Genomic DNA, 25,287 nt, shown 5'->3' on the forward strand with positions numbered 1-25,287 from the left:
GGCAAGGCACAGATCTGGCCAAGGTTACAAAATAATTTCTGCTGCACTTAAGGTTCCTAAGAGCACAGTGGCCTCCATAATCTTTAAATGGAAGACGTTTGGGACGACCGGAACCCTTCCTAGAGCTGGCTGTCCGGCTAAACTGAGCTATCGGGGGAGAAGAGCCTTGGTGAGAGAGATAAAGAAGAACCCAAAGATCACTGTGGCTGAGCTCCAGAGATGCAGTCGGGAGATGGGAGTAAGTTGTAGAAAGCCAACCATCACTGCAGCCCTCCACCAGTCGGGGCGCTATGGTAGAGTGGCCCGACGTAAGCCCCTCCTCAGTGCAAGACACATGAAAGCCTGCATGGAGTTTGCTAAAAAAAACACCTGAAGGACTCCAAATTGGTGAGAAATAAGATTCTTAGGTCTGATGAGACCAAGATAGAACTTTTTGGCCTTAATTCTAAGCGGTATGTGTGGAGAAAACCGGGCACTGCTCATCACCTGTTCAATACAGTCCCAACAGTGAAGCATGGTGGTGGCAGCATCATGCTGTGGGGGTGTTTTTCAGCTACAGGGACAGGACGACTTGTTGCAATTGAGGGAAAGATGAATGCGGCCAAGTACAGGGATATCCTGGACGAAAACCTTCTCCAGAATGCTCAGGACCTCAGACTGGGCTGAAGGTTTACCTTCCAACAAGACAATGACCCTAAGCACACAGCTAAAATAAGGAAGGAGTGGCTTCACAACAACTCCGTGACTGTTCTTGAATGGCCCAGCCAGAGCCCTGACTTAAACCCAATTGAGCATCTCTGGAGAGACCTAAAAATGGCTGTCCACCAACGTTTACCATCCAATTTGACAGAACTGGAGAGGATCTGCAAGGAGGAATGGCAGAGGATCCCCAAATCCAGGTGTGAAAAACTTGTTGCATCTTTCCCAAAAAGACTCATGGCTGTATTAGATCAAAAGGGTGCTTCTACTAAATACTGAGCAAAGGGTCTAAATACTTAGGACCATGTGATATTTCAGTATTTCTTTTTTAATAAACCTGCAAAAATGTCAACAATTCTGTGTTTTTCTGTCAATATGGGGTGCTGTGTGTACATTAATGAGGAAAAAACTGAACTTAAATGATTTTAGCAAATGGCTGCAATATAACAAAGAGTGAAAAATTTAAGGGGGTCTGAATACTTTCCATCCCTACTGTATATACAAAACAAATATACAAAACAGCTACCGAATATTTATTTCATTTGTGCATTTAGCCGCTTCCCTTCATTTAAGCTTCAACCACTTGCCACCCCACTCCTGTGTGCAGGCTCACATACAGTTTATACAGTGCTCATAAGTTTATTGTTTGAAGCCATTTATTATCAGTCAACTGCGTTTACTCTTTTTAAATCATGACGACAACATAAACTACCCAAATGACCCTGATCAAAAGTTTACATACCCTGGTGATTTTGGCCTGATAACATGCAAACAAGTTGACACAAAGGGATTTGAATGACTATTAAAAAGGTAACCATCCTCACCTGTGATCTGTTTGCTTGTAATTTGTGTGTGTGTATAAAAGGTCAATCAGTTCCTGGACTCCTGACAGACCCTTGCAGCTTTCATCCAGTGCTGCGCCTGACGTTTCTGGATTCTTAGTCATGGGGAAAGCAAAAATTGTCAAAGGGATCTGCGGGAAAAGGTAGTTAAACTGTATAAAACAGGAAAGGGATATCCAAGGAATTGGGAATGCCAATTGGCAGTGTTCAAACTCTAATCAAGCAGTGGAAAATGAGGGGTTCTGTTGAAACCAAACCTCGGCCAGGTAGACCACCTAAAATTTCAGCCACAACTGCCAGGAAAATTGTTCGGGATGCAAAGAAAAACCCACAAATAACTTCAGGTGAAACACAGGACTCTCTGAAAACATGTGGTGTGGCTGTTTCCAAGATGCACAATAAGGAGGCACTTGAAGAAAGATGGGCTGCATGGTCGAGGCGCTAGAAGAAAGCCATTACTACGCAAATGTCACAAACTATCCAGCTTACAATACGCCAAACAGCACAGAGAGAAGCCTCAAACATTCTGGCACAAAGTCATTCCTACTGTGAAACACGGAGGTGGATCGCTGATGTTTTGGGGATGTGTGAGCTACAAAGGCACAGGAAATTTGGTCAAAATCGATGGCAGGATGAATGCAGTATGTTATCAAAAAATACTGAAGGAACATTTGCATTCATCAGCCAGGAAGTTGCGCATGGGACGTACTTGGACATTCCAACATGACAATGATCCAAAACACAAGGCCAAGTCGACCTGTCATTGACTACAGCAGAATAAAGTGAAGGTTTTGGAGTGGCCATCTCAGTCTCCTGACCTCAATATCATTGAGCCACTCTGGGGAGATCTCAAACGTGCAGTTCATGCAAGACAGCCCAAGAATTTACAGGAACTGGAGGCTTTTTGCCAAGAGGAATGGGCGAGCTTTACCATCGGAGAAGATAAAGAGCCTCATCCACAAATACCACAAAAGACTTCAAGCTGTCATTGATGCAAAAGGGGGCAATACACGGTATTAAGAACTGGGGTATGTAAACTTTTGATCAGTGTCATTTGAGTAGCTTCTGTTCTGTCATTATGATTTAAAAAAAAGAGTAAACACAGTTTATTGATAATAAATGGCTTCAGCCAAACACTAACCATGAGTGAAAGAAATGTTTTTGTGTTATCATTAATATTCTCTGAAAAATGGCCAAGAAATCATAAATTCTGCCAGGGTATGTAAACCTGAGCACAACTGTATACACTATATTACCAAAAGTATTGTGACACCTGCCTTTACACACACATGAACTTTAACGGCATCCCAGTCTTAGTCTGTAGGGTTCAATATTGGGTTGGCCCACCCCTTTGCAGCTATAAGAGCTTCAACTCTTCTGGGAAGGCTGTGCACAAGCTTTAGGAGTGTGTCTATGGGAGTGTTTGGCCATTCTTTCAGAAGCGCATTTGTGAGGTCAGGCACTGATCTTGGATGAGAAGGCCTGGCTTGTAGTCTCCACTCTAGTTCATCCCAAAGGTGTTCTATCGGGTTGAGGTCAGGACTCTGTGCAGGTCAGTCAAGTTCCTCCACCCCAAACTCACTCATCCATGTCTTTATGGACAAAAAATGGCCAACATTCGGCCCGTGTGTATGTCGGTCTGTCCGACAGCAGCCGACCACCCCCGATCAATGGCAGAGAGAGCTGATCTGAGTGTTCTGATGGGGGAGCTGACCCCTGGAAGAACACAACAGCTCAGCAGGGGAGATCGCTAAACTAACCTCGGATGGTTAGTACAGCGGCTGTACGTTTTCGTGCAACAAATGGTTAGTGTGTACCCCGCTTAGGAAACACATTCATGACAGCTAAAGCTATTGCTTATACAGTGATCATCACTGTATAAGCTATAAGTGTAAGAAAAACAAAATACAGAAACAACAAACACACACTAACCACAGACTAACACCCCCCCCCCCCCCCCCCCCGAGTGGTATAGTGTCACTATGGTGACAATAACTACTGCTCTGATGACAGAATGTAAAAAAAAAAAAAAAAAAAGGGTTTCAAAAAATGCAATAATATATTATTTACATTTTTTTTTCTTTTCTTATATACTGTCATCAGTCAGTATCCCTGATCACCGCCATGCTAATCATATGATGATGCTGTAATGCACTGACAGTATGTAAAAGAAGAAAAATTTGTGAAAAAACCCCCCAAATTTATAGTTATATTCTTAATTTTTCAATTAAACTGCGGCAAAAAATTACAACTTCAAAAACTCCCCATGCCTCTTATGAAATGCTTCTTATGACTGTCTACTTTCCTAAAAGGGGTTTGGGTGGTAATTGTACTGTCCTGCCATTTTAGGGCCTCAAGAAATGAGATAGGCCGTCAGTACCTCTGGACTGATCAATTTTCAAATATTTTTACTATAGTTTGTAAACACTATAACTTATACCAAATACATTTTGGACTAAATATATGAAGAAATTTGATTTGGACAGATTTTATAATAGAAAGTGGAAAATAGAGGGTTTTTTTTCAAAATTTTGAGTCTTTCTTGTGTATATAGCAAAAGATAAAAACTAACCAGTGGTTATCAAATACTACCAAAAGAAAGCCCTATTTGTGTTAAAAAATTAAATAAAATTCCATTTGGGTACAGAGTTGCATAACTGCCAGTTAAAGTTAAAGAAGCGCAGCGTCAAATACCAAAAAAATGCCCTGGTCACGAAGGAGGTAAAACCTTCGGGAGCTCAAGTGGTTAATACACACAATAACAACAAAAGTCAAAAAACAAAGCTACAGTAACGCAAAAAAAAAAAAAAGAGAGAAAAGAGCTAAGCAAAAGTTAGTGGTTTGGCAGAAAGTGTTATGCCGCGTACACACGGTCGGACTTTTCATCTACAAAAGTCCAACGGACGCTGACGGACTAAAGCTGGCTGGTAATCCGATCGTGTGTGGGCTTCTCCGGACTTTCAGCAGACTTTTTCAGCCTCAAATCCGACGGACTTTAGATTTGAAACACGCTTCAAATCTTTACGTCGTAACTACGACGGACCCCGAAATCCGCTCGTCTGTGTGCTAGTCCGACGGACAAAAACCCATGCTAGGGCAGCTATTGGCTACTGGCTATGAACTTCCTTATTTTAGTCCGGTGTACGTCATCACGTACGAATCCGTCGGACTTTTGTGTGGTCGTGTGTAGGCAAGTCCGTTCGTTAGAAAGTCTGCTGCAAGTCCGCCGAAAGTCCGCCGGAAGTCCGCCGGAAGTCTGTCGGACAGGCTGTCGGACTTTTGTAGACGAAAAGTCCGACCGTGTGTACGCGGCATTAGGCCAGAATGTAAAAGCAGATGGTCAGAAAACGAAAGTGACTGCCAAAAAGGAACGACAGCTGGACAGGGTGAAAGAGCAACAGGCTGGTCAGAAAGTAAAATCTGGTCCTCAGCAAAAAATAAAGCAACTGGGTAAATTAAAAAAGCATCGGTTTTGTCATAAAGTGAAAAATGTCCTATTAGATGGGCATAGGTGATCCCTAAGTTTAAAGTAGTCCTTAAAGGGGTTGTAAAGGTAAAAATTTTATAACTTATAATCGATGTCTGTTGGGTACTGATAAAGAATAATGCTATCACTTGTATTAAAATTAAATAGCTGAGCAAATATTGCTTGTATATCACCCTCCTGCCTTCCTCTCGTTTCTATCCTGTATTTCCGGGTTTGCATTACAGCCACGTCACGGCCTAATGGGAACTGTTCCCATTAGGCTTGGCGGCATCGCGCATGCGCAGTCCCTTTTTTTAAAAATTCGCCTAACGAGAACGAGCAAAGTTCTCGTAGACACACGCCGCTGTATTGTCAGAACGCATTGCGCATGCGCAGTGCGAAATTTCTGGCCGCATGGAGCATTCTAATCTTCAGGCAGCAAGGGGGCGGAGTCCAGGCAGGGCAGTGAAGCTTAGCAAATGAAACTAAGCCAAGGGAGGCGGCGCTGCGGCGTGGTAGACACACCCACTAACCCACAGCTCTTTTCTCAAGCTTTAACGTAGAGAGCATCCTGGCTCTCTCCTGTAGTCCTAGGGAGGGGGCGAGCACGACACTCCACACCAGGGAGAAAGCATTGCATGACAGTGTGGAGTTACACACAAAAGAACAGGAAGTGAGGATTTCTAAGAAGAAATAAGGACATTTCCAAGCAAAATTGAAGGATGAGGTAAGTGAAGGAGTACTGCACGAAGGTAAATGAAGCTATTTAGGGAAAAAAAAAAAAATTCTACCTTTACAACCCCTTTAAGCCAAAGATTACCACTGATCTAGGGGTTAGAATCCCCCTCACATACAATACTTTTACCCTTGTCCAGGAGTGTGTTTCTGCCCTGCTGCATATATTACAGGATTTCTATTCAACCTTAAAAATAAAAATTAGGTAAGCATCCCAATACCTTGACCTTTGTCCAGTCTTCCTGGAATATGGTTTTATCTGCTTCATCATTAGACTGGAGTAAATGAGCTCGGAACTCATCCCCAACTATCCGCAAATGCTGGGCATATACCATACTGCGCCGTGTCTAAATGCAGAAATGAACAGTATCATATAGGATATTTGTACAATTGTGTACGTTATGTTGATTCTGCTGGTGGCTATATATATATATATATATATCTTTCACTTGAACAAAAAATAGGATTTTTACAGCTTACCTGTAAAATCATTTTCTTGGAGTACATCATGGGACACAGCGCCTTAAGTAATTACTTAATGGGACATCCTATAGTAATGCTACTGGTTGGGAGGGAGACAACCCGGGGGGGTAACCCCAGACTTGAGGACTTATACTGCTGCCTGCAGCACACTGCGCCCGAAGGCGATATCCTCATACATCCTTATGTCCAGCTGATAAAATTTTGTGAATGCATGCACTGAAGACCAAGTTGCAGCCTTACAGATCTGAGCAATGGAGGCCTGATGACGCACTGCCCAAGAAGCGCTAACCACCCTGGTAGCTATAAGTTTGAATTATAACTTGCCGAATCCACTTAGCGACAGTGGATTTTGACGCTGCCTGTCCTTTCTTAGGACCCTCTGGCAGAATAAATAAGACACCAGTCTTACGAATCTGAGCAGTTGTCTTTAAATAGATTTTCACTGCTCTCACCACATCAAGACAACGTTGTGACTTTTCTTCCCTGGAACATGGTTTTGGAAAAAACGTTGGCAGGACAATATCTTGGTTCGGGTGAAAACCTGAAACCACTTTTGGCAAAATATCTGGATGAGGGCGTAACATCACTCTGTCTTCATGAAAAATCAAATATGGCTCTTTACAAGAAAGAGCAGCCAATTCTGAAACCCTCCTTGCTGAGGATATAGCAACCAAAAATACCAAACTTCCTTATCAGAAGGACTAGGGGAATATGTTGTATCGGTTCAAATAGCTGTTTTTGTAACACAGACAAAACTAAGTTTAAGTCCCAAGGGTTCAAGGAGGTTTGACGGGCGGATTAAGCCGCATCACCCCTTGCATAAAACCCCGGACAAAAGAATGTGTAGCAAGTGGTCTTTGAAATAAGACTGATAAAGCTGAGACTTGGCCTTTAATAGTACTCAAGGCCAATTTCATTTCTATCCCTAATTGTAGAAAGGCAAGAATTCTGCCTATGATATATCTCCGAGGGTGCCAACCCTTGGATTCACACCAGGAAACATAAGCCCTCCAGACTTTATAATATAGTTCTGGAAGCTGGCTTGCTTGCATTAATTAAATTAGAGATAACTGACCCGGAAAGCAAACGTTTCTTCAGAATGTGGGTTTCAATAGCCAAGCCGTTAAATTTAGAGATCGTAAGGTAGGATGGAATATTGGTCCTTGTGAGAGCAGATCTGGCCGTAGTGGGAGGGACCATGGGCCCTCCACTGCCATCTTTACGATTTCTGCATAGCATGACCTTCAGGGCCATGCTGGTGCCACCAGAATTACCGGCTTTCTTTCCAGCTTGATCCTGCAAAGAAGTCGAGGCAGCAACTGAATGGGGGGAATGCATAGATCAGTGAGAACTGATCCCACAGGGTCAGCAACGCATCCGTTCCGCATGCGAATGGATCCCTTGTTCTGGCCACAAAGTTGACTAACTTTATGTTGAACCTGGACGCTAGAAGATCTACGTCCGGGGTCCCCCATCTTTGGCAAACATGCGAAATATGTCGGGGTGAAGAGACCATTCCCCTGGGAATAACTGCTAGCGACTTAAGTAGTCCGCCTGCCAATTCTCTACTCCCGGAATGAAGACTGCCGATAGGCACGGAATATTCCTTTCTGCCCAAGTTAGAATATGGTTCACCTCTCTCTGCGCTGAGAGACTCTTGGTGCCCCCTTGGTGATTGATATAGGCCACAGCTGTGGCATTGTCGAATTGGATCCTGACAGGACAATCCTGTAACCTGAAAGTCCAGGCCTTTAGAGCCGGACGCACTGCCCGAATCTCTAGGATATTGATGGGCATGGTTCTTTTGGTTCTTGACCACTGTCCCTGGACAGTTGTTTTTCCAAGTACTGCTCCCCTGCCTGAAAGGCTGGCATCTGTCGTTACCACTTTCCAGGTGACTGGTCTGAAGGATTTTCCTTTCAGCAAATTCTGGGTTAGTAACGACTAAGTGAGACTTTGGGACACTCTTGGGGACAGCCACATTGGCAAGTCTAAAGCTTGAATTGTTTTGTTCCAAGTGGACAGGATACTGTTTTGCAACAGTCTTGAATGGAACTGGGAATAGGGAACTGCTTTGAATGAAGCCACCATGGTTTCTAGCAACCTCATGCAGAGGAGAATGGAGGGATCGCCTTTTGACCTGACTATCCGCACCAGCTCTTTTATGGAGTTGATCTTTGCCTGAGGCAAGAACACCTTTTCCTGGGCTTTGTCTATGATCAGACCCAAGTACTCTAGCCTTTTTAGACGGTGTTAAGGAAGATTTCTCTAGGTTGAGAATCCAACCCAAACTTTCCAGATGGTTGTAGTGCGTACGCTTTGCTCCAAACGAGCCACCGACTGGTCTATTAGCAATAGATCGTCTAGGTATGCTACCACTGTTATGCCCTGTGCCCTTAACCTGGCTAGAGGTGGGGCCAGCACTTTTGTGAACACGCGGGGTGCTGTGGCCAGCCCGAAGGGCAGGGCTACAAACTGGAAATGCCGCTGTTCTAACTCGAACCGCAGAAACTTTTGGCGAGGGGAAAAAATAGGAACATGCAGATATGCATCCCTGATGTCAATAGATGCCAGAAGTTCTTCTCCTAGAAGGATAGAAACTACTGACCTGATCGTCTCCATGCGAAAGGAGCAGATCGTCAGGAACTAATTTGGATTTTTTAGATCTAGAATCGGTCTGACATCTCCATTTGGTTTTGGTACCATAAAAAAATTTGAATAAAATCCCAAACCTTGCTCTTTTGTGGGGATCTGTATGATCACCCCTTGAGATATTAATTGGTCTAATGCCTGAAGCAGAGATTGTCTTTTCTCTGGATCTCTGGGAACGTTTGACCTCAAGAAACGAGATGGTGGAAAGTCCCGAAATTCCAGCTTGTACCCCAGCGTTACTGTGGAGATGACCCATCTGTCCTGAATTTCCTCTTGCCAGACTTCTGAACACTGCAGAAGTCTGCCCCCCCACCTTGATGAGGGGGGTTGCCTCTTCATGATGAGGCTTTAGGATTCTGCTTTGCAGGTTTCCGACCCCAGGACTTCTTTTGAGCCTGGGTCTGACCCTGAGGTTTTCCTCTAGCGTCTGACGGCGGAGGCCATCGCCACTGCCTAGAGGCGGAAGCCCCTGGCGCAGGGGAAAGAGCCTGTTTAAATGAAGGGTGTTTATACTTTCTTTTGACTGGCAAAAGAGTACTTTTCCCACTAGAAATTGTTTGGATATATTTGTCCAAATCCTTTCCCCATGAAAAGGGAACCCAGTTAGGAGGTTTTTACATGGTGCTTCAGCTGACCAATTTTTTAACCATAGGATTCTACGCATATGCACAAGCGTATGGCGGGACGCCTGGTGAATAGAATCTTTAATGGCATCTTTGGCAAAGCATAATGCCTATGGTAGTTCAGCCAATTCCCAGGCTTGTTGTGCGGGAACCTCTTAAAGGGCCTGTCTAAATTGGTCCTTTAGGGATTGACAGACGCCTATTGCAGCGACTGCAGGCTGAGTAACGGCACCTGCCAAGGAAAAAGTAGATTTTAACAGGGATGCCAACTTTTAATCTGTTGGACTCTTAGCATTTGTGCATTGTCTACAGGACAAGTTAGGCCCTTATTCACACTGGAAATCGCAGCATCAACTGCTTTTCATTTTTTGGAGAATTTCTCCTCCAGGGGATAGAGAATTAAGTAACACCTCATCCTATGCCCACTGTTCCCCTTGCAAAGGTTCAGAAGTGTGGGGGGGTGGGGATCTAGCACGCTTCCTATCAATTTGAATGGAGGATGTGATTAAAGCCGCTAATCTTCCTTTCAGACCCTGCAGGGTGGAGGAAAGGACATCTTTAGTTACGTATACAGGGGCTGAGATGTGAGAAGCAGTTGCACCATCAATTTGTTCCAATGGCTCACCCTGGCCTGCCATAATTTGTAATTCAGGCGAGGATGACAACGTGGAAATGCGACTCGAGATCCTAGCACCTGGGGGTGAAACCTTTAGTACCTTTTTGGTCTTTGTGGTGTCTTTTTTAGCAGGCATAGTCCTATGCACAAAAACAGAGGCACTATACAATTGCACTTAATCGCTGAATATAGTCATGACATTAAAGCCGCTATAAAGTTCAGCTTAGTGCTGGGAAAAAAAGTGTCCTTCCTGTGTCAGGAATGCCAGTTTGCAACCCTCACGTGTCCTACAGCTCCTGTGTCCCTGTGTGCAGACTGCTTTGTTTCCTCCTGGTCAGCCGAGGAGAGACTGTCCCAGCTGTGGTTTTATTTGCTTTTGCCTGCCTTGCGTCCTTATGGATGTTCACGGAACTGCGCTTAGGCCCCGCCCCCTATGAAAAAATTCTGCCCCTCTTTGCATTTTAAAATGTTCCTGCGCTCGTGCACGACGCTTTTTGGTCTACAGACGCAACAGGGGGGGCAGAGACCTGTTAGCAGCAGGCAAACAAACAGCAGTAAAAACAGTAACAATAGTAGCAATATCAAAAACAGCGGGAACTCCGCACCCCCTGCGGCGGGGGGGTTAATGTAAGGGGGGTACAGCGCTGATGTCCCCCTAACCCTCCGGTCCCTTGAGGGGGGGAGAAAGAAAACATTTAGCAGATTTCTTTTACCTGAGAAAAAAATCCCCTTGCACACGCTGCTGCGACCACACACAGACTGACACTGAGCTTTACAGTGAAGACAACAGACTAAGGTATGTGCACAGGCTCTCTCTAGTGGAGAATTAAGGCATGACAGCATTTTTTCCCTAATAGAAGAATACATAGGTGAACTTTTCTAAACTAAGTTTCTTCTCTTACCTTATCCCCGCTGCAGGATTTGCTGAATTAACAGACAATCCAACCTTCACCCATCACGGTGGGCTGCGTTTAGCAAACTTTCAAGGACCGGGTCCCTAGATATCGGGGTTCCAACTCCCTTGGACCTGTAAAAGCACCCCACCAGGAAAGCTTTAGGTAATGTAGCAAGACCTAAGCCCTGGGTTCCTGGGGTCCAGCCTTACAAAGAGGCATTACAGGCAAAACCTTGTGCTTCAGATATGAGGCCCCAGGTACCATCCACTTAGGCCTCAGTGGCACTTTGGATGGATCTGGTCTATGGAAACTATTTAAATCCAGCATGGATCCCTCCTGGAGCTCCTCAGAGCACATCTTCACTTGTGACCAACACCATAGACACTGGCGAAAAAAATTATGTGCTCCTGGAAGGAGGAGTGGTTATATGGGAAGTGAACTTCCTGGATTGGGTATACCAGTGTCCATCACCTGAAGGTGGCCTATAACCCATTAAGTAATTACTTAAGACTCTGTATCCCATGATGTACGATAAAGAAAAATAGTTTGAACGCTGGGATTTTTTCAGTTATTTTCTGTTTTTTGTTCAGTCTCACTTCCTTTGCTGCAAAGTCAAGCAAGGAGAATAAGATCACCTTATGACACAAGGCAGGATGAATCCAGTCTTGCCACCAAAGTCCCTGAGAGTATGAGTAATTATCAGCTTTGGGTGGACAACAGACAAAAATAAATGCTCAGAAAGCAACAAATTTTATTTTCTGCAATACTTACATCCCAATAATCTTTGCCTCCATAATGATCATGTAGAAGATTCTCAGCTCTGTCTAGCATTACTGACCTAGAAGAGGACAGGAAACTTTGACTTAGGCTGTTATTACAGTGGACGAAGTAAGATTCGATGGAGCTCAGAAGCACGACTTCTCACCTTGCTGTCGTGTTTTTCAGAAGCACTGGTGCAATGATAGATGCAGAACCTTGTACTGAAAGGCACGTGACGCTTAAACCTCTGGTCTCCTCATAGCCCCAAAACCAGCCCCTGTGAATTGAAAGATTATATATTCAGTGCAAGTTTTTTTCATTTAAGTTTTTCATGTAAAGACTTGTATTTAGCAGTGGCAAAAGCAACAGTTCAATATAAAAAAGAACTCTGTTTTCTTGCTACAAATAAAATCTAAAATTATAATTGCTATAAACGTTATAAAGATCTATAAAAGATACGGTAGTTTGATCAAATCAAGAAAGCTGATAAAACTGTGCAGGTTGGGCAGGAAGCACTATTTTTTCTGTATAGCAAAGTTGGCAACATTTGCCCAGGGGGTTACTCTGCCTTCTGCTGGACCAAAAGTGCAGGCGCTGTGTGAGACTGAACCTACTAGACACAAGACATTTTTTCAACCTTACTGACTATGTGAATAACATCAGAGATATGTACAGTTTCCATCATGACCCACTTCCATATACCTGTTAAATACTACTATTTTTTACTAAAGCATAAACTTAAACTCAACTAGCTGCTGAACAAAACATGTAATGTGAATGCAAACTTCTAAGTCAACGTGCAAAAATTAGGAGGTAAAAAATAAATAGCGGCCATAGTCATTTACTTTTACTGTGTTTTGCATATTTGAATCTACTGGACAAACCGGATCCTACAGAGCTCCATCCAAATGTGCTGGTGGTAGTACAACTCTGATTCCAGAGTGGATGAATGAGCTGACAAATGCAAATGGAATTCCTTGTCGTCAAGTATGTAGACTACAAGCTCAGCTGGCTTAAGACTCGTTTATACATGGACCAAAAATTGGTTTGTTCTGCAACAACCGGCTGCATTTCACTATGTGTGTGCCACTGTCTGTTCAACAGAAGCTGGTCTAACAACTGGCATGTATCAAATGGTCCTGCTGGAAATCCAGCATTTAATCAGCGCTTCCAGCCAATGGCTGATCTGTGTATTCGGACAGGGAAGGAGTCCCTGCTGTCAGAAATGCAATAGTGCAATGGGGGCGATCCCTACATCAACATCGCTTGTGTGGATGCAGGGATCTGTCAGTTTTTTTTTTTCATTCAACCCGTGGTTGAACGGAAAAAAAAAAAAAAAAAAAAAAAAGGTCTTTTGCTTTAGTCTGAGGCAGAGAACTAGACTCCAGAGTGTAATTACACTGTTTGTGATTGTGCTCCAGGTTAGTAATGGACCGATAAGAACTCAACAACATAGTATAAGTAGCAGATAAGCTCTTACATTTCTGCGATACAGTTGCTTTCAAATGAAGAGAACTTGTACTTTGAAATCTTGCAGTAATGTCCTCTTTAAAAGGGTATAATTCTAAAATATTTGAGCTATTCCAAAGCACAAACTGTAGCTATCAATATAATTGCTAGACTCCCTGCTAATTTGCTACAGCATCAAGCTGTGCTCTTGCTCTCTGATGTTGCAAGCTTGTTTTTCCCATCAAGTCGAAAAGCTAATGAATCTTGATCACTAAGTGACAGAGTGACAAATCGTTTAAAAAATTTCACTGTTGGCGATCCCATAGAAAACCATTGTGAATTCCTAGCGTTGAGTTTTCTGTAACTGAATGGAAGGGGGGGTAATTGTTGCAAGAAAATCACCCGTGTGTCATCAGCCTTACAGAGATAACTTCCCCTGACAATGCTTTCATCCTTTATTTCTCTCCCAAAGAAGCCATCTTTGTTTAGACATCATCCAGGGTCAGTATTTACTTCCTGAATTGAGATGCTGGCTCAGGGATGATACAATTATATAAACCCTGGTGTCTGTGCAATTCTTAAATGTGTACACAAATGTTTAAAACAGATAAGTCCTCTGCTGCAGCCTCCTACCTTGTGAGTTGTTACTAAGTACCAATAATGAATTCGGATCACTGGGGAACAAGAGACTGAGGAAAAGCTTCCTCCTACCTGCAGCAAACTGGTGACATCATCTTAGCCTATGTGGAGTCACTGGACTGGAGCTCAAGAACTGCTTTTTGAGGATAAAAGATACAGTATTCTGAGTAAAATATTTGTATTGTATATTTTGATGTGCTTGTGATTTATGCATGAAAACTCGTAAAATGATTGAAAGGTCCACATTAATGTGGTTTGAGCCCTTTTTGTTATGAACACAATACATTTTACCTGTGAACATATACAGCTTTGGTAAATACAAAAACTGCTGTGGTCTAAATGCCCTTGAGATGCAGTCAATAATATTCATCACACAATAATCTTTGTTGCATATAGTAATAAAGTGAGTAAAAAAGTAACATTATAGTCAGTGTACCTGTAATAGCCATTCTTATCCTCAGAGTACATGAGTTTATCAATGCAAGGTCTCTGATCCACTTTTTCCTCCCATGTGCCTTCTTTCCATCCTTCAGCATAGCCTTGCAGAACATACACCTGGTCAATGAATGGCCCTCCAGATTCTAGAAGTAATCAGTTTAACCGATTAAATGACAGAGACAACGAGCGCATAACAAGAGAAACATGCATACACGGGCCAATTTATCGGTTTTGAACACTGGTGTGTACCTCACATTTTTTTGCAAACTAATTATTTTTATGTTAATGAATGAAAACACAGCAGTGGTAAAAAATGATGTTTTTTCATTTATGTTTTTGGATATGGATCACGTGTGAAAACACGAGACAACAGATAAATAAAATAAGGAACATTATAGGGTCAGCTAAGAACCCCTTTTCCCTCCCTTTCCTTCTATAGCTCAGAAATAAGTATGAGTGTCGGATATGACTAATAGATCCATGCAAAAGCGATTGAAGGAAAACAAATTGAGGTATGAGGGAAAAAAAAAATAGGAGAGATGTGTAATGTGCAGTAATCCTGTGCAGATTGCACCACTGTAACGGATAATCCTGTACATGTTGCTGATGAAATTGTTGACATAGCTTAATTATTTGGATCCCAAGCCAAAATATATATATATATATATATATATATAACTAAACAGCACTTGCCTCACCCCACCTGTATCTAATGGGAACTATAACCTTGATCAATAAGTATGTGGTTACACTGGTAAATGTCAAGATAACAAATTGTGACCGAGTGGCAAATATAAAATACTGACTATAAAATTATATAAAAAAATATAGTGACTTGAATTTACAATATAAAGTGACTCGTGATTATATGTGTAAATACAGCTGAAAAAAATGCTTGGTGCTCCAAAGGTGACTATATTTTCACCATTGTATGGTTCCACACTCACCAGATCGGTTGGACTCCTGTGAGTCAACTGTGCTTTAGGTCTCTTGGGGGGACCTATCCCTCGACGGTTTTCACCGAGCACTCTCGCTAGGATGGCTGGCCTCCTGTAGTGGCACTCAAAATCCAGGGTGTTCAGGCATGGAATATACAAACAGAGGTCTCCTCATAGATCCTGTAAAAACCTTTTTTTCAGCATATGCATCTTATAGTAAAAATTCCTTTAAAAAATTGCTGCTTTTGATAATGTCGCACCTTGATGACGAAACACGTCAAATCTGAAGTCCCGATACATTTCTGGCATGGACGTTGGAACACACGCTGGTCTGCAGACAGCGTTATTCAACAGAAACCGACAGCTGCATAGGGATGTTTTTATTAGAGCTGTTAACAACTTTTTAAAGGCATTTTTACTTATAAGATGCCTATGCTGAATAAAGGTTTTTAAAGGATCTTACACTATGAGGAGACCTCTGTTTGTATATTCCATGCCTGCACACCCTGGATTTTGAGTGCCACTATAGGAGGCCAGGCATCACAGCGGGAGTGCTTGGTGAAAACCGTTGAGGGATAGGTCCCCCCAAGAGACCTAAAGCTCAGATGACTCTTTCTGCCATAAGGCAGAGGAGTCCAACCCATCTGGTGAGTGCGGAACCAGACAGTGGTGAAAATATAGTCACCTTTGGAGCACGGAGCACCAAGCACTTTTTTTCTGCTGTATACGCACATATAATTACAAGTCACTTTATATTGTAAATTCAAGTCACTATATTTATTTTAGATTTGTCACTCAGTCACGATTGTTATCTTGACATTTACCAGTGTAACCACATATTTATTGATTACATTTATAGTTCCCATTAGATAGAGGTGGGATGAGGTAAGCACTGTTTAGTTCAATCAAGCATCACATTTGTTCCCCCTTGCAAGGGTACAGTTTATACAGTAGTGGTCCGAATCAGCCACACCACACTACCAAGGCGCGAGTGTCACTTAATTCACATGTGCACATATATGTAAGGTTTTGCGTTGACACGGCATGGCATGGCATCATAAGATTAAAGCAGAAAATAGGGAGCACAGACCTAGTGCATTAAGCGTGTAAAGCATCATTTCTGAACAAGGTTTCCAAGAGGTTAACAGGGGTTCCTTGAGCTATAAGCAATTTCTGACTCTCATATAAGTAACCACTGACCCCAATGGTTTTTTTAAACTATCTGTAAAGGAAGACCACTGACTACTGTCCTAAGGAAGCCGGTCTACACTGACCATCTATGTAAAGGAAGAATATCACTTACCACTGATGTAAAGGGGCCCTTCACTGACCACCAGTATAAGGAGCACTTCTGAAGTGACTTACTTCTCACACAAAAGTGTAATGAGCTGTAAAGTTTCCTGAGATCTGAAAGCTTTTTCAAGGGTTCCTCCATGAGAAAAAGTTAAAGAAAAGCTGGTGTAAAGCGCTTTGTACAAGAACAATGATATTGCACTCATAAAGCTGCTTTTTTAATGCTAGTAACAGATTGCATCATATATGTCATTTTTTATTTTGCCTTTAGGACCACTTTAAAGCACATGAACCATGAAGACACACCCTCAGTGATTATGTGGTGAATGCAATATTCACTGCTTTATAAATACACTATATTACAAAAAGTATTGGGACGCCTGCCTTTATACGCACACACCGTAGGATTCAATATTGAGTTGGCCCACCCCTTTGCAGCTATATCAGCTTCAACTCTTCTGGGAAGGTGGTCCACAAGGATTAGGAGTGTGTCTATGGGAATGTTTGACCAATCTTCCAGAAGCACATTTGTGAGGTCAGGCACTGATGTGGACGAGAAGGCCTGGCTTGCAGTCTCTGCTTTAATTCAACCCAAAGGTATTCTATCGGGTTGAGGTCAAGACTCTGTGCAGACCAATCAAGTTCCTCTACCCCAAACTCGCTCATCCATATCTTTATGGACCTTGCTTTGTGCACTGGTCCAAATCATTTGGTGGAGGGGAGGGGGGATTATGGTGTGGGGTTGTTTTTCAAGAGTTGGTTCCAGTGAAGGGAACTCTTAAGGCATCAGCATACCAAACCATTTTGGACAATTTCAGGCTCCCAACTTTGTGGGAACAGTTTGGAGATGACCCCTTCCTGTTCCAACATGACTGCGCACCAGTGCACAAGGCAAGGTCTATAACGACACGGATAAGCAAGTTTGGGGTGGAGGAACTTGACTTGCCTGACCGCAACCCTACAGGACACCTTTGGAATGAGTTACAGTGGAGACTGCAAGCCAGGCCTTCTCATCTACATCAGTGCATGACCTCACAAATGTGCTTCTGGAAGAATGGTCAAACATTCCTAGAGACACACTCCCAAACCAAACCAGAAGATTTAAGGCTGTTATAGCTGCAAAGGGTGGGCCAACGCACTATTGAACCCAACCGACTAAGACTGGATGCCATTAAAATTCATGTGCGTATAAAGGCAGGCGTCACAATACTTTTGGTAATATAGTGTATATCCCATAGTATTTACTGTCAAATTACCATAAGCAGATTCCCAGCCATGAGCCAAGTTCCTATTACTGTTATTTGCTAGTGCAGGTTAAAATCTTTTAAAATGCTCTAAAGAAGATTGAACAGTTCTTCCTGCAAAAGAAACCTGTGCAGAGTGCCATGATGACAGATCCCTAAAGGGTGGTTCATGACACCCTAGGGATACAGGAGGTGGGTTGAACATCACAAACCACCCTGTGGTTCATGAAGAGGACCAAAGCTGGACTAGATAGTGGTGAGTCTGCAGGGGACAGTGCTGAGGATAAGGCAAGTGATGCAGGGAAAGTTTCAGGTATTATTTTACAAATGCTGGGCAACTTATTTTTAATAACAAAAAACTTGAATAAGGTTTTAATAATAGTGGTATCAATATGGTACCCAGGAACTTAGGTAAAGGAAGTATGCAGTGTCAGTGTCATGTAGCTATGTTTGCAGCAGTATGGTACATAAAAGCTAGAGCAAGACTCCCCACTTGTACACTCAAGACCAGTGGTCTCCAAACTGGGGTCCTTTGCTTGCCTTTATCTAGCCCTTGGGACACTCTTCCTCCCTCTGATATCAACGATATGGGGTGGCACAGTGGTGCAGTGGGTAGCACTTTCGCTTAGCAGTAAGAAGGGTCGCTGGTTCGAATCCCAACCACGACACTACCTGCTTGGAGTTTGCATGTTCTCCCTGTGCCTGCGTGTGTTTCCTCCGGGCACTCCGGTTTCCTCCCACACTCTAAAGACATGCTGGTAAGTTAATTGGATCCTGTCTAAATTGTCCCAAGTATGTATGAATGTTAGTTAGGGACCTTACAGTATAAGATCCTTGAGGGTAGGGACTGATGTGAATGTACAATGTATATGTAAAGCGCTGCGTAAATTGACGGCGCTATATAAGTACCTGAAATAAATAAAATAAATAAACAATAGGGTATTATTCTTTCCACTGACACCAATGATGAAGCATGAATTCTTCCTCTGACACCAAAGATGGGGCACTATACCCCCCCCCCCCACTGACACCAACAATGGGGCACTATTCCTCCCGCTAATACCAATGATTGGGTACTATTCCTCCCACCTAACCACAGTGGTGCTATTTCATTTTTTTATCCCCGCTGGCCACCAAGCCTGAGGCATCATCTACTCCCACTGTCCACAGTCCGGCCCCTCTAAAGTCTGAAGGACAGTAGACTAGCCCCTTGTTTAGAATGCTTGGAGACCCCTGCTTAAGACTGATGTGTATGGGACTGTTCCTATCAAAGGTGATTCATTTGTAGCTCTTCAAGTTTTCTGTCACTTTTAATGACAATCACAAACATGTCATTTAGCACATTTATTAGTGCGTAGAAGTCTAGAATAAAGTTGTATCCTTACAAACTTCTGTGAAAGATTCACATTTTATTGTTACGAAACGGTATGACTCACCAGCTAGGAAATCTTCATATTCAATCACAGGGATATTTTTGTTGAGACTGTCTAGATCAAAGAATTCAGCCCAAGGAATGCGTATTTGGTGGATGTCAGGACTCTGCCAGTGGTAAAGCCTCCCCCAGGGTGGAAGAACCAACACCCACTCTGAGCTCTTTCTTAATGTCTTTAGAAGCGAGGCCATACGAATATAAACATCCCTGCGAAGATTAAATCCTTCTGGAGGATTCACATCGTACAACAGATACCTAGATGATAAAATTTGACAGATATTACAAAAGTACAACAACTTATTAAACATGTAGATTATAATGAAACAAATTAATGTAAACTATCCAAACAAGACAAAGCTATAAAATGGAAAATGAGTAAAACTAAAGCCCTTTAGGCTGATCATTGGCCAAGACAGGTCATTATGGGCCTACTTGGCCAATCATTCTACATATGGAAAGAGCCCAAAAAGTATGTTTGATAAAAATCCCCTAGGAGAGTAATCGCCAAACTTTGGCCCCTTGCTTGCCTTTATCCGGCCCGAGGGGCACTGTTCCTCTCACTGATACAAGACACTATTCCTCCCATTGACATCCACAATGGAGCACTATTCTTCCTATTGAAACCAATTATGGGGTACCATTCCTCCCACTGCCACCAACGATGGGGCACTATTCTTCCTCCCACTACCAATTATTGGGCACTATTCCTCCCACTGACACCAACGATGGTGTACTGTTCCTCCCACTGACACCAACGATGGGGCACCATTCTTCCCACTGACACCAACGATGGGGCACCATTCTTCCCACTGACACCAACGATGGGGCACCATTCTTCCCACTGACACCAACGATGGGGCACCATTCTTCCCACTGACACCAACCATGGGGCACCATTCTTCCCACTGACACCAACCATGGGGCACCATTCTTCCCACTGACACCAACCATGGGGCACCATTCTTCCCACTGACACCAACCATGGGGCACCATTCTTCCCACTGACACCAACCATGGGGCACCATTCTTCCCACTGACACCAACCATGGGGCACCATTCTTCCCACTGACACCAACCATGGGGCACCATTCTTCCCACTGACACCAACCATGGGGCACCATTCTTCCCACTGACACCAACGATGGGGCACCATTCTTCCCACTGACACCAACGATGGGGCACCATTCTTCCCACTGACACCAACGATGGGGCACCATTCTTCCCACTGACACCAACCACAGGGCACCATTCTTCCCACTGACACCAACCACAGGGCACCGTTCTTCCTACTGAAACGAACCATGGGGCACTGTTCTTCCTACTGACACCAACCATGGGGCACCATTTCTCCCACCACCAATGATTAGGCACTATTCTTCCCACTGACACCAACATCCGCCCCCACAAAGTCTGAAGGACAGTAAACTGGTCCTTTATTTATAAAATTTGTAGTCCCCTGCCCTAGGATATGAAATATGCAACTGTACATGCATCATGACTTTGTGTTGGACTCTTAAAGCTGTTCCCCATTTCTAGAAACATATGAAAGATTTGTTTAATATAGGGTAGGGCTGGGAGATCTTCTTTAAAAAAAAAAAAAAAATCTTCGATTCTCTTAAAAAAAAACTCGATTCACGATTCCAATCGAGTTTTATTTTTTCTTTGGAAACCGTGCTGGTCCTGAGGCGCTGCGGGCATGAGCTTTTAGGCTAGTCCGCGGCGTCCGGCCTCGCAGACTAGGCCGAAGCCGCGGCCTCACCTAAAAACTCCTTGCCTGCAGCTCCTCAGGACAGGCGCTGTGTCAGCGCCGGTCCTGAGGCGCTGTGGGCATGAGTTTTTAGGCGAGGCGAGGCGAGGCCGCGGCTTCGGCCTAGTCCGCGATTTGCTTAAATTTTGAATCGATTTGACCTCTCAACTCGATTCAAGATTTAAATCGATTTTTTTCCCCAGCCCTAATATAGGGTATAGTTGTATTACAGTGGATGTAAATCTGACATCTATCTGCAGTGTTTACTTATCTCGCTCTAAAGTCCTAAGTGCCGTTGCTTTCTACTGCTCTGTTCCTCTGTTATCAGCATGAGAACTTCTGACAAGCTCTCCGTCACAGGAGATAAAAGCAACTGGAGATTTGTCTTGGGGAGGAAGATTAGCAGAGAGCTTGTCCTTTCGCAGCACAGCTCTACATGCTTCTTCATTCCTCTGCCTATGTGGAGTGGGGGGGCGTGCCTTTCCACCAATCAGCTGTCAGACAGTGAATGCTCAGACTCCCCTACCGCTGCTGAAACAGGAAGAAACATTTCTAACACGATGTGCACTTTCTAAAGAATATATAGAAAGGGAAAGATAGCAGATATACAAGTAAAACGTATGTAGGGGGATTTGTTTCATCTCTGTGTATCATTTGAGGCTGTTCACGTCACTGGGTATAGGAGAGGGTTTATATCCACTTTAAGGCAAACACTAAAATGCTTTGCATATTAAAAACTTTAGATTTCAAACATGTGCAGATTAGGCTGCTAGAGAAATTTTCTAAAAAACTGATTTGGCAGAAGTCAACCAACCACACCATACTTAACAGGAAACTATAATGGTTTAGGGTTACATTTCTAGATGGCACTTCCCTTCTATACACACACACGCACAGGAGAGGTGGAGGGGGAAATTGCACCTGATTCGGACAGGAATCACACCGCATTCCTGTTCAAATTGCATGCAATTCTTTGCAGTGTGATTTGCGCCCATTCATTTTGTACTGACGCAAATCGCACAGCAAAGTATCAGTTTCAGTATCGGTGCATCCCTAAAATAAACAATATAGAATTAGGTGCTTTGTTCAGATTTCATGTCTGAGGTTTACAATCTCTTAAGGCTGAGTTCACACCTCTGACGGAGGTGGTTTGCAGCAGGGGTCCAGTGTGTCCCTGTTCTCTGTTTCAGGGACGAATCAGGGCTAAATTTTTGCCTGAATTTGGGCCTTAAATGGAGCCAAAGACACACAGCATTCCTGTGCAAGCCGCAACGGAGATATGTGAACCGGCTCCATAGAGAGCCGGTCACAATCTCCTGTCATGCGAATTGGATGAGGGTTTCTCCACATCCAATTCGCATAGGTGTAAACACAGCCTGAAGGGTTATTTTCAGTCAACTGGGATGCTCAGGTGTTCCGTACAGGCAAGGCAGCCTGTTCAAATCAATGACAGGCAGGTAGCTGCATAGACCACCATGCCCATCCTGGAGTGTACATGCCTGAGGGTCTGATACACGCATCAGAACGCAGTCTGTTTGTGTCCTGATCTGTGCTTTGGAACCACATGAATGTGCACTCCAGGATGCATGTGGAGGTCTGTGCTGTTGGCATGCCCCTGCATGGATCACCTGTGCATCCCTGGTGGGCTGAAAACAGCCTTTCACATGGGCATATGAATTGGTTTGACAATGTGAATGAGCCCTTAGGGTTAATGTGTGTGTACGTATTTGGCCGTATAACACAGCAGTGCACAGGTATACGCAGCCCCCCAGCTTAAACATGCTGAAGATGGCCTTTTGCACAGACATACGGATTGGTACACCCGTGTGATCGAGCGATAAAGCTGGGCTCACAATGTAGCTGCAGAAATGCAGATTGGTGCACAGCAATGTCATTGGGGGAAATTAACTAAAACAGGAGCACACAGAATTGGTTGCAGCTCTTCATAGAAACCAATCTGCTTCCAGGTTTTATTGTCGAGGTCTAATTGAACAAGCTGAAGTTAGAAGCCGATTGGTTTCTTTGCAGAGCTGCACCAGATTCTGCGTGCATCAGTTTTAGTAAATCTCCCCCATCGATTCTTAATGGCACACTGACCTGCCTGCTGCAACCACCATGCCATACGCTATAAAACAACAATGCATGCACCTTTCCTGTGTGTAAATAGAGTGCAAGCAGTGTGGTTCGAGCCAAGCACTGGATCTTCTGGGGGGAAGTACAGTGCAGTCCTGTGTGAGTGAATGAAGCTGTGCAGCTCCAGCAATGGCTGCCACGTCTCCAGCCCGGCTTCCTACCTCCTCTCCGCCGCAACTGTCCCCAGAGGCACGGAGGCCGCAGACTGTTCCGGCCTGAACTCCCTCTGCTCTCCCCCGGCCTCGGATAACAAGATAGCCGCACTCCATACTGCACACAACAGGACGGAGGCCGCCATATCCCGACCTACATCTGCGGCCTGCACTTCCGCCGTCTAGGCCATGGCATTCCGTATCCATGGAGACCTCCGTCTGCTGCCTTCCTCCTGGCAGGAAGAGATAGAGATCAATAACATGTGGCTGCCATGGTTACTGATAATATCCATCCCAGCTCGAGTTTGTATACAGTACATTATACATATAAGACTATAGATAGTCCACTAATCACAATAATGTTGCAGAAAGTACCAGAACAAATCCATCATCTCATACACACACCTACAGCAACCTCTCAACAGTTTATTCACTTTTTTTAACTACTTCAGCTCTCCTGAAGGTTTTATCTCCTTCATGACCAGCTATTCAGCACTGCACTACTTTAACCACTTCAATGCCGGGCACTTTTACCCCCTTCCTGCCCAGGGCAATATTCAGCTTTCAGCGCTATTGCACTTTGAATGTAATTGCACGGTCATGCTACACTGTACCAAAATTAAATGTTTATCCTTTTTTTCCCCCCACAAATAGAGATTTCTTTTGGTGGTATTTAATCACCACTGGCTTTTTTAATTATTTGCACTAAAATTAAAAAAGTACGGAAATTTTGAAAAAAAAACAAAAAAACATTTTCTTTCTTTCTGATATAAAATGTAAATAAGTAAGTTTTCTCCTTCACTGACAGGTACTGATGAGGGGGCACAGATGAGGTGGCACTGATGGACACTGATGAGGTGGCACTAATATGCAGCACTTATGGGCACTGATAGGTGGCACTAATGGGCACTGATAGGCGGCACCGATGGGCAGCAATGATGGGCACTGATAGATGGCACTGATAGGCAGCTCTGATGAGGAGGCACTGACAGGCATTACTGATGGGCACTGACTGGCATTACTGATGGGCACTGATTGGTATCACATGTAGGTATAGGTGGGCACTGAATGGCATTGCTGGCAAGCACTGGTGAGCATCACTGATGGGTCTGCCCTGATAATCAATGGGCTGATTAATAGCACAGGCCCCCACTGTTAGGAGAGCTGCTGATCGGCTCTCCTCTACCCACGCCTTGTCAGTGCAAATGGAGGAAAGCCAATAAAAGCCACTTCCTGGTTACCATGTGATCAACTGATCAGGTTGTAAAGAGCCTACCTCATAGGCTCTTTACCTAGAGACACACCGCACCACCGATCGCCGCGTGACCCCGAGTGGCTTATGCTGCTGGACGTCATATGATGCCCAGTCAGGATAACTGATGGGGCCATCATTCTGCTATAAGCCGGGTGGGATGGGGTTAACTAGTAATCGTGCGGTCATGCAACACTGTACTCAATTTACATTTTTTTATCATTTTTTTCCCACAAATAGGCCAAAATGTGTTCTGCTACATTTTATAAAAAAAAAAATCCCAAGTGTATAATAATTGGGTTGTGCGAAAGGTATAGCATTTACAAACCATGGTATATTAAGACCCCTTTCACACTGGGGTGCTTTGCAGGCGCTACAGCGCTAAAAATAGTGCCTGCAAAGCGCCCTGAAAGAGCCACTGCTGTCTCTCCAATGTGAAAGCTCCGAGGGCTTTCACACTGGAGCGGTGCGCTGGCAGGACGCTAAAAAAAATTCCTGCTAGCAGCATCTTTGGAGCGATGAAGGAGCGGTGTATACAATTGAAATCAATGGGGCAGCGTGGCTATACTGCCGGCATAGCGCTGCTGCAGCAGTGCTTTGCGGTGGTTTTAACCCTTTCGCGGCTGGTATTAACCCTTTTTCGGCCACTAGCGGGGGTTAAAAGTGCCCCGCTAGCAACCGAATACCTCGGCAAATACGTCGGTATAGCGCCGCTAAAAATAGCAGCACTTTACCGCCTACCGCCGACGCCACCCCTGCCCCAGTGTGAAAGGGGCCTTAAAATCAATGAATGCTTTCA

The 25,287-nt window shown here is 43.9% G+C and overlaps 1 protein-coding gene across 1 annotated transcript in view; it reads right to left on the reverse strand.

The window, feature by feature from the left end:
- Positions 1-23,468, reverse strand: part of POFUT2 (protein O-fucosyltransferase 2) — a 43,468-nt gene extending 20,000 nt beyond the window's left edge. Inside the window, exons 1-6 of the mRNA XM_073633481.1 lie at positions 23,246-23,468; positions 19,209-19,459; positions 14,296-14,440; positions 11,938-12,048; positions 11,784-11,850; positions 5,964-6,089 (exon numbers count right to left, since the gene is read on the reverse strand). Of these exons, the coding sequence (XP_073489582.1) occupies positions 5,964-6,089; positions 11,784-11,850; positions 11,938-12,048; positions 14,296-14,440; positions 19,209-19,459; positions 23,246-23,382 (837 nt within the window). The 5' untranslated portion in view covers positions 23,383-23,468. The remainder of the gene's footprint in view (positions 1-5,963; positions 6,090-11,783; positions 11,851-11,937; positions 12,049-14,295; positions 14,441-19,208; positions 19,460-23,245) is intronic.
- Between the last annotated feature and the right edge of the window lie 1,819 nt (positions 23,469-25,287).

Source organism: Aquarana catesbeiana, linkage group LG06 (assembly GCF_042186555.1).
Source record: "Aquarana catesbeiana isolate 2022-GZ linkage group LG06, ASM4218655v1, whole genome shotgun sequence".
NCBI classification, from domain to species: Eukaryota; Metazoa; Chordata; class Amphibia; order Anura; family Ranidae; genus Aquarana; species Aquarana catesbeiana.